The sequence below is a fragment of the Aythya fuligula genome, chromosome 3, assembly GCF_009819795.1.
Source record: "Aythya fuligula isolate bAytFul2 chromosome 3, bAytFul2.pri, whole genome shotgun sequence".
Classification (NCBI taxonomy): domain Eukaryota; kingdom Metazoa; phylum Chordata; class Aves; order Anseriformes; family Anatidae; genus Aythya; species Aythya fuligula.
The window spans coordinates 82,695,212-82,705,697 of record NC_045561.1 but is presented as its reverse complement, the minus strand read 5'-3'; the positions used below and the strand labels follow the sequence as shown (position 1 = coordinate 82,705,697).

Genomic DNA, 10,486 nt, shown 5'->3' with positions numbered 1-10,486 from the left:
ATGGCTCACTCAAAGGCTCTCTTAGTGCTGGAAAACTTTATAGCTGGCAAATTTGTTCCCTGTTCCTCCTACATAGACTCCTATAATCCATCCACGGGAGATGTCTATTGCAGTGTGCCAGACAGTGGCAAGGAAGAGGTGAGTACTATCCAAGGGCACAGAGAGGTAGAAATGTTAAATGCGTATCGTGAGTGGGAGAAGTTGGAAGGTGAGAGATCAAAAAAATAAATGCTGAAGACTTCAACGTTTAAAAGAGTAAGTTCTTGATTGTGTTGTAACAGTGAACAGTGTAATTTATTGCTGCGGCAGCAAATACTTTTTTTTGTTTTTGTTTTTTTTTTTTTTTTAATGTTGATATTCAAAAGTTACAGGCTAGAACCTAAGCCAATGTAAACAAACTTAGAGGCACTGTATACAGTGTTCTACGTTTGTGTCTTGATCATTTGCAAAGGATTTTGGCATTCTGGCTCTTCCACTGAAGTGTCATAAAAGAAGAAAAAAAAAAGCTGCAGAGAGTGTGCATTTCCTCATGAAGCAGTCTGTCCTCTGCAACAACGTAATGCTTCCTAGACCTGTGCTCTCTGATGGGATGAATATCTCCTGGTACCCTGAATGTATTCTAGTGTGGAAGGGTAACATAACGTTTATTGGGTGATCTGCAGTTTCATTGCTACTGCTTTATAAGGGACCTAGAAGTGTCTACCATATTGCTTCAGGTTTGGCATGGAAAGAAACAGCTGGAAAAGATAACATAATGCAAAAGGCTCAAAGCCTTGGAAAACAGTCACTAGTAGTGACTAGTACCATTTTCATTTTCAAAACATTTATTTTTTTTAAAAAAACAAACTTCTACTATGTGTACCTGTTTCCTCCACTTGTATTTCATCCCTGTTGACATCTAGCTTCTTTCAGCAGAAACCTTTGCACTGTAATTTCAATTGAGTAAATATTTGCTAGATGCTGATGACCAAGGGTTAAAGTGTAACAGGTTGGGTTTGCTAGAATTCATCTGTGTAAGTTCACTCTAACCTTTAACTATGCCTGAAAAGACTTCTCTTTGATGTGCAGGTGCAAATCTTCCTGTTTGCAGAATCATAAAAACAAGAGAGATGTGAGAATGCCAGAACAACTTAACAAAACTAGGCTACTGGCCATGCTGGAGCTGTAGTTCAAATGTATGTGAAGAACAATGGCGTTTCTCTTTCAGCTTGGGGATTGTGCATAGTGTTTGGGTCCTGTAAAGTCAGCAAGTGCTATACTCCTGCCTTCAGACAGCTATATAAAAAGATTGGGCTTTGCAGAGCTGGCATCCACTGGTGACTAGTGGAATGTGCTGGAGGAGAAAGTGCAATCTCAGACTGCTTAGAGGATATCCAGAGATTTCAAAATAAGCATCTAAGTCCAGGTTCAATGAAGAATTCATGTTTTTCTCATAAGGCTCAACATCCTGTTTGAGATTTTGTGGTTGGTTTTTGTGGAAAGTTAGGACACAGAATGGAGACAGAGGGGAAACCCATTGCTGGCCATGGTATTCAACACCAGGTCAGCTGCAGGGGCCAGGTGAGCTGGTTTCTGCCAAAACCACGATGCAGGCTGCACAAGCGCCCTGTATCTCCAAAAGACAGGCTGATGACTGCTAATTAGGCCTGGCAAAAATCTCTTTAAAAAAAAATTCTTTAAAGAATCTTGCTCCTATGCATCATACCTTGGGGAATGCATATATAATGTCCTCCTCAGGGCAGTTTTGGGTATTTTGATGTGAACCTTTTATGATAGCTTTAAAGTGTGTTCTTTCTGCCTCTTTCTTGTTCAGGAGAGGAAAGCAGAAGGAAGTGTTTCAGACACAAGTTCATAGCTGAATTCTTATGCATGTCTTCTTTATGGCTTGACTTTCTTCACTTCTTTTTGCGAGTCAAACTAGGTGGCTGCTCCCTCTTACTACTTCTGTATGAGCCTTTTTTTTTTTTTTTTTTTTAGACTAGTCTACTGTCACTTCATATTCCTTCCTTTGCTAATTTTATCTTCTGCTGTCCATGAAAATGTGACTTCTTCCTTTTAAACTTGCTGGAGGGTTTAAAAATGCAGATAGCCTTACCTTCACATCAGCCTCTCTTGGAGCATTGCAGCACCAGGTGGAAAAGACAGCAGAGGAGAGGACAGATGAGAAGCAGCACCACAATGGCACCTAATGACGGGAGGGTGGAAGAACAAGTTAATTAGTGAAGGTGGTATCGTTTCACAGAGGATGAATCTTTTCAGGGTAGCCTGCCTTCCACACCTGACTCACTCCAGAAGCTGCAGTTCCCCTTTCCCAGGCCTGCTTTGGCCCTACTCCAGCAGCTTGGTGGTTGAACTACAATCAAAAGGGTAGAGTCTGGGTTTGTGGGCTTGGCCAATGATCTGTATGACCTTGCCTGAGCTGGTTTATCTCCCAGCCTGGCCTCCAGACCACTAACATCCTGTCCCTCAAACTCTGTCTCTTATTTTGAGGAAAACTATAAATTCTCCTGTGCATTTCCAATGCTGTGACATTAGTGGGGGCCAGAATCATATAATTTATATTACACGGACATCTTCCTGGTTAATGACTTGGTTAGGTTACACAAAGCTGAAGAAATTTTTGAGCAAAAATGATGGGAAACCAACTAAGCTTTGGCTAAAAGCCCACCTTGATACATACATTAGGCAGTAGAAGCAATTTAGTGATATATAATCAAAAGTTGGTTAAATAGTGCATTTAATTAAAATATGTAAGGGTGTTGGTAGCCATTTTAGCAATCTGGGAGACTGGTAAACAGCATCCAGAAGGACCCACTTATAAATCAATAGACCCAGGTAACTACTTTAAGTGCCCAGAGAAAAAGACTGATGAGGGAGAGTGCTTTCAGTTGAATTTTAATTGTTTTAAGCCTATTCTGCTTTAGAAAAGTGCTGGTATTCTGCCAGTATTCAGAAAAGTCAGGCTGAAGGACCATGCAGAAACTATGTATATCTCAGGCAAAACACACCAGCAAAACAGCCACTATTGTTTTATATTTAAATATAAATATATTTTATACAATAATATATATAAATTATTCTACTATAATTATAAAATATTATGTGTTTATAGTAAAATGATATATTTATATTTATGAAGTGCTTATGACCATATTGATGAACACTGGAACCACACTGATGGCAGGGGTACAATAGGAGTAGGCCTGTTAGTGCCCCAGCATTTCTGCTTTCAACCGATTTAAACAACAATGACAAAAAAAGCCACAAGACTTTGCTGCCAGCCTGGTGGGCTGATGTTTAGTACTGCTGCTCCATCAGGGGTGGAGGGAGACCTATTGTGAATGTGTTTGTGCTGTGCCTCCTCCAGCTGTGCTGCAGAGCAGAGTCGCAGAAGGGCAGTGGGACGTGAAAGCTTAGGCCTGCTGCCAGCCAAAACACCTCAGCAGCAGTTCTTTCCTAGGAGAGAGCAAACTAACCATGTGCACAAAGCTCTTGCTCCCCATGCTTAAGGCAGTGAAGCTTCTGAACTCTTCCCAAGTTTCAGAGGATCGGCAGACAGAAATACATGTCAGTTATAAATGTATTATGTCAGTTGGGGGAGGAAATTTAGAATGGGTAAAGGGAAGAGAGAAAGGAAGAAGACATTTCACATTTCCAGTACTGCAAACCGCAGTTTTGACCTCACACAGTAAGTCACTGGTCCTTTTCAGTAGTCTTATCTAGCTAATGTCTAGCATCAATATAAATGCATATAAAGATATTTTTTTTTATTATTTTTTTTTTACATCTGTAGACTTCACTAGGTATTTAATGAGAGAAATAACTAAAACCCAAGAGTTAAAAATAAATAAATAGTGCTCCTTTCTAATGTGGGGACAGTATTGAGTTTCCAGCTGTGATCAGGTAAGTTTTTTTCTCTGAGTGGCTCTTCCATAGGCATGCTCTCAGTCCTTGATTGATCCAACTGGGCAAAGGGGAAAGGGAATCAGAGGTTAGCAGGGTATGCAATCTTTTCCTTCCACAACCCCTTACTTTCATCACTTATATCCTGTGTTGCAAGGCCAAACTGTGGACATTCAAACTGAGGCTCCATTTGCTCCAGGAAACTCTTGTACCTTCCCCCATGAGAAACCAGATTCTGCATGGGTTGGACCAGTGGTGCTTGCTGGTGCCAGGTGACTGGCCTGACACTTTCTCCAGTCCTGGAGGGTTGCCTGCAAGTTTAGAGAAAAGCCAGAGTGAGAGTGAAATGCAGTATCAAGAAAAGAAATGTTCAAAAGCATTTTTCAGTTATGGGATAGTGTCTTGAGAAAATGAAAATGGAGAATCTATCAATAGTCACAACTCTGGAGAGATACAGTGTTCCCAGCAATGTGATTTGGATTATTAATCCAAATATGAGCAGGTTGGATTGATTGATATTCTCTCTAAGGCCTTTCATTAATATTCAGCACTGCTCTTTTGCTTTTTTTTAGGTGGAAGCTGCTGTCAGAGCTGCCAAAGATGCCTTCCCAGCTTGGTCCTCAAAAAGTCCATTGGAAAGATCTCGGATCATGAACAAATTGGCAGACCTTATTGAACATGACCTGGAAGAATTTGCCCAAGCAGAGTCAAAGGATCAGGGTAAAAATGTGAACTGTTCATCTCAAATACATTGTCTTGATGAGCACTGGAACAGAGGACATGGTCCAGATTTTTAGCTGTGAGCTGTTGTTTCAAACTGTTGTAGACGTGCATGAATTTTGTAGAAGTCCCTGATCTGGGATTCCTGTGGCATCTGAAGTCTTGCTTCTCTGACTTGCAAAGTGTTGACTTGAGCTGTTACATATTTGTGATGCAATATTACAGGGGAGCTGTTATTGATGGTGATTATGCTGTGCTGGGGATTACTTGGGTGCAGGACAAAAGACATTTCTCCCCAAGACATGAAAAAACATGCATTGTTAGCAGTGGTGTTTAGAGGAGCTATTTACTGCCTGTAATAACACAGCACTGTGCTTGGTTTTGTTTCAGGAAAAACTATTACGTTTGCTAGAACAGTGGACATCCCCCGGGCCGTGCACAACCTCCGGTTCTTTGCCTCATCTATCCTCCATCACACCACAGAGTGCACCGAGATGGCAAGCATGGGCTGCGTGCACTACACCTCACGGGAGCCTGTGGGAGTTGGTACGATGCTCCTGAAACCCCGAAAACCGGGCAGTGCCTGCCTCAGACAACTGGGAGATGTCTTTTTTTCCTAAAGCTAGCATTTATTGTTTCCTGGCCGCGTGCTAAACATGACTTGGCTGCTAGATCCGGAGCCACCCCATGTAAATTCAGTTATGATACTTTGTCGTTGAAGTGCAGCAGCTGCTCGCAACGCCACGTCTCAGCCGGGGCACGGGGGGCTTCGAGCCGGGGAGATGCTCTGCTCGGCCACTAGATGCTGCTCTTGCTTCACAAAGTGCCTGGGCCCACTTTACGAGCGATGGAGTGGCGAGGACTCCATTATTAGTTTTATATGATTAGGTATAAATGTTCCAAATTCACGTTTCAATTGCTTAAAAGCTAGAGGACCCTTTATAAAGTTTTATGAGCAATGGAGAACAAGAAATCTGGTGAAATTGCTCATAAAATTCACTCTTTCTGAAGCCCCATTCCTACATCTGCTCAGTCAAGCAGTGAGGAATCCTGCTGTGGCTTTTATGAGCAGTCACACCGAACACTTACAGATATTTTTTTCCTTCCATTTTCTATTATTATGTAAAGTAGAAGTATTCCCAAAGGCAGTTACTGAAAAGGAAAAAAAAAATTGGTAATTCAGCAATTTGTGGAAACAGCAGTTAGCACATTGATAAACTTTGGCACTCATAAGTTAGACCAAAATTTATCAGGAAAAAAAAAAAAAAAAAAAAAAAAGAGTCTCCAAGTCTCCAAAGAGTAGCATAAAGCAAGAGTGATCTAGGCTAACACAGAATGTTACCACAGACCAGTTGACGTAAATAGTTTTTATGGCTTTGCCATAATGTTCCTAGAAAACCCTGAAAAGCAGTTGTGAATATGATTCTGTCCCAAATAAACAGCAAAACTCAGAGTATGGCTGATCACTTTTAGGATCATTTGCACAGATCTTTTAAAATTATCTGCCTGTGAGAACTGGTTCTAGCTGCAGCTTTATTGTGCAATTGTCTGGAAATGCAAGTCATATCTAAATTTCCTTCATAAATTTGAACTGGTTTATAACTGCTTGAGGTTACAGGATCAAGTTTTGTATCCCATTAGACTGAATTCCTGCTTTTTATTTCTATTTATTTATATATTTTTTTTCCTTGTAGCTGGTTTAATCAGTCCTTGGAATTTGCCACTGTATTTGTTGACCTGGAAAATAGCTCCTGCCATTGCGTGTGGAAATACTGTAGTTGCCAAACCAAGTGAGATGACATCTGTTACAGCTTGGATGATGTGCAAACTCTTGGAGAAAGCAGGTAAGTCCCTTAATGTGTTAGGCTGGATGAATTGTGTGGACCTGCTGCACCATTTCTGTTGCAGAAATCGGAGTGCTAAAAAAAAATGGGAAAGATGGTCTACTGCAACTGATTATTGCACTGGAGAGTGAAAAGCTCTTCCTGTCATCATACTACTCCATCTGTCCACCCCAGCTATTTCCCTATTTTTTTCCACTATCTTCTCATGAAAAAGTCTTCCCATGTCTCCCTCCCCACTCCTGCTCTCCCCTTGAGAATTTCCTATGTCCATTATGCCAGCAGAGGAACTGCAAGAGCGGGAGATGGTGAGAATCAGCTCTTGGTGATTCTCATGGTTGCATTTGGTGTGCTTTTTAGAAAAAAATGTGAGGAAAACTGCTTTTTCCCTATTACAGAATAAATGAAAATTGAGTTACTGATGATGAACGTCAGGCAAACTGATGAGTGGAATGGGTTTTATTGTTTAACTCATGACTATGCATGTCAGCCGCTGCCTAAGTTGAGGGTCAGTCTTTGTCTCTAGTAATTTTCGATCTCCAAGGACAAAACAGACAAAAGAAACCTACAAAGCAAGGGAAAGGGTGTGATCACTTTGTGCCTCTCTTCCCATGAGGGATGCCCCACGGGGTAGTGAACGTGGTGTTTGGAACGGGTGCCAAGGCAGGAGAAGCCCTCGTCTGCCATCCCGACGTGCCCCTCATCTCCTTCACGGGAAGCACGCTCACAGCCCAGCGGATCACGGAGAAGAGTGCCCCACACTGCAAAAAGCTTTCTCTGGAGCTGGGAGGCAAAAACCCCGCAATCGTCTTTGATGACGCTGACTTGAGCCAATGCATCCCCACGACCCTGCGGTCCAGCTTCGCCAACCAGGTGCCTCTCACCTTTGTACTCTGCATTTGCAGCAGGAGGTTTATGTGTGTTTGAGAGTGAGCACATGTGTCTGTACTTTTGAATCCAAATCCTAAATTGTCAAGGGCTGTTTCCAGATTCTTTGTTATGAGCAAACCCCAAGTGGAAAAATATGAAAATATTTTCATTATTCCACAAACAGGGAAACAAAATAATAAGGTGCTCTTCCTAGGGCTCTCCATAAGAGGTAACAAAGTAGCCTTATCTCTCTCAAAATAGATATATTGTTTATCCCCCCAGGAAGCAGTTGCTTTAAATCCCTTCCTGCAAGTTAAGTGGAAAACTTTTGTTGGAATTTAATTAGTAGACTTCCCCCAGATTCTACCAGTGTTCCCGTTTCTTCTTCACCATCCTCAGGAGAGATCACCAAAGCCATGAAATCACCTCAGGACTAGCATTCAGAAAAAAAAGTAGTCTGGCATCAGGAAGGAAGGGAAGGAAGAGAAAGATCATTCAGAAATGGAAATCACATTTTCTATGAAAAATGTTGGGGAAGATGGCATGTAATCAATGAAAAAATCAGATCTGCTTGGGTTAGTAAGTGACTGAACAATCCTGTTATTATTGTACTTTTTTTTTTTTTTTTTCTTCCTTTTTGATCTGGGAAAAATCCTGCTTTGCAGTGTTGGTGATTGTAGCTTGCACTCCTGAGGCTGCAGGGACCCAAGTCTTATTGTGGGAAGTAACTTCTAAAACCTGTGAGTTGTACAATGTAATATGAACTGATTTTGTTTGCTTGTTTTGATAGGGTGAAATCTGTCTCTGCACCTCCAGGATCTTTGTTCAGAGGGGTATATACAGTGAGTTTGTGAAGAGGTTTGTAGCAGAGGCCAAGAAGTGGAAGGTTGGGAACCCCTCAGATCCTACAGTCAACATGGGAGCACTAATAAGTAAAGAGCATCTAGAAAAGGTAATGTTACATGGAGTTTACTTGATCTTATCTCATCTTCTAGTGCATTACAAAAGGTGTTTTTAGAGGTATATGCCATGTTCTCTCCAAGATTAGATGTGAGGGATTAGGATTCAAAGCCAATATAAGGTATTTGTTTAGTAAAGTTTCTGTTGGCTGTGCCCTGGGATAACGTGATTACTCTGGAAAAATCAACTGCATGGGGAAAATAATTTAAAATAAAAGATTTCCCATTTGAAGTGAAATAAGTCAAAACGGGTATGCCCAAGTCATGAATTTATACTGACCAATGTTACAGCCCAGCAACATTTTAATGTATTTTAATGTTGCATTTGCTGAGACCACTTATTTGCCTCATCAGTTAATGGCTGAGGTAAAAGTCTTATTTTTATAACACTCTGCACATTCTGGTGGGTACAAGTGCAGTTGCCTAGGAATGTCAGCAGGAATTTGGAATTGCATGGGTGTAGAGAGCTGAGAGTGCACAATTAAATGCTGTCTGCTTCAGTGGCTTACATGAAATGATTTTTTGTGGTCTTAGACAGAGTTCAGGACAGCAGATACTCATGTCCCCAAACTATCTGACACGATCAGTATAAACAAGAAGCTTCCTGAAAACCGCAGACTGAGAGAGAAAGACAAACCTCTTCCTGAGGCCTTGGCACATTCACCAGCCTATTGTGAAGTAGAGTGGTAGGAATGCCCACTGCTTGAATGCCCTCTGTCTGTGGTACCACAGAGGACTTCCGAGTCTAACCTACAAAGGTGCTTAAGAAAAGAAAAAGAGAAAGAAGCACAGTGGTATCTCTGTGGTTTTCTATAGGGAGATAAATGAGGAAATGATTTTGGACCAGAAGATGTTCAATAGCATAACCAATGATAACAACATAACCATAACGATAACAACAGTCATGGAAATAACTTTATTAATGAGATTTTCTGTAGACTTCATCATGGCTTCATCATTCTATTGGTATGTAAACTTTTAATAAGCCTGCCAGTAAAGTTGAAAAATATTACAGATCACTCAAAGTAAGTGAGTGAACCATGGCACAAGAGATATGGCAAATTGCCCAAGCTCCTGGAAAAAGGGAGGGATGTTCTGGGACCACTTGTATTTTCACCATGGGTCCTACCCTTTTAAGAATACTTACTGAAGGGCTGAAAGTGATGCCTGCTAGGTTTTTACAGGAACGTAACAACAAAAGTTGGGGAATAACCAACCCTCTGTCATTAGAAAGGAAGTAATGGCAGTGTGATGCCATTAGAGATATTCCTGGACTCTGGTTGGTTTGTCCAGACTGGAGAGATGAACTCTGAGAATGTTGTATCCTTTAGGAATGATGTTTTCCTGCTGTTTCCTCAGGTAAGGAGCTATGTGAAGAGAGCCCAGGCCGAAGGGGCTAGAATCCTCTGCGGAGAGGGAGTGGATTCCTTGGATCTCCCAGCTGGCAACCACAAAGGCTATTTCATGTTGCCCACCATTATTACAGAAGTCAGGGATGAATCTTGTTGCATGCAAGAAGAGATCTTTGGTCCTGTGACATGTGTGGTAGCATTTGATACAGAAGAGGAAGTGGTTGAAAGAGCCAATGGTGTGAAATACGGCCTTGCAGCCACTGTGTGGTCCAGCAATGTAGGACGCGTTCATCGGGTGGCACGAAGGCTACAGTCCGGATTGGTGTGGACCAACTGCTGGCTTGTTAGAGATCTGAACTTGCCGTTTGGTGGGATGAAAGCCTCAGGTATAGGAAGGGAGGGAGCAAAGGATTCCTATGAGTTCTTCACTGAGGTCAAAACCATCACAATAAAGCACTGATGTAAGTCAATGGAAGAATTTTAAGGTAAAATACATGACAGTAATTAGTGTTACCTTAAATGGTTTTCTGGAATACAGACTACTGTTGTGGCCATCTTTTTCTTGAAATTTGTTCAGGAAACATCAATGAAATCTGAAAATAACCACCCCAAATGGTAATGTTGAATGTGGTCTTTCATGCTAGATGAGATGATTGGTGTGGACTCCACAACCAACCCATCCTAAACCAGATTGCTTGGTTATCTTACTGAACTTAAAGTAAGATTTTTTTTTTAGAGTAACTATGTCTCAGAAATCTTTCCCTCTAAGGCAGAAGAAAAAATGATGCATAACTGTACCTGTGTCTGGTGAATTACATTGAGGGACAAAGAGGCAAATACA

General features: G+C 41.4%; 1 protein-coding gene across 3 annotated transcripts; it reads left to right on the top strand.

The window, feature by feature from the left end:
- ALDH8A1 (aldehyde dehydrogenase 8 family member A1) lies at positions 1-10,105 on the top strand. 3 transcript variants are annotated; one of them, XM_032185396.1, is made up of 7 exons: positions 1-138; positions 4,476-4,623; positions 5,014-5,169; positions 6,318-6,467; positions 7,081-7,337; positions 8,125-8,286; positions 9,653-10,105. In XM_032185396.1, the coding sequence occupies exons 1-7, from the start codon at positions 1-3 to the stop codon at positions 10,103-10,105; spliced, it is 1,464 nt and encodes a 487-aa protein (XP_032041287.1). The 3 variants fall into 3 exon arrangements, with proteins under 3 accessions (XP_032041287.1, XP_032041288.1, XP_032041289.1); XM_032185397.1 differs by lacking the exon at positions 6,318-6,467; XM_032185398.1 differs by lacking the exon at positions 8,125-8,286.
- Positions 10,106-10,486: the final 381 nt, after the last annotated feature.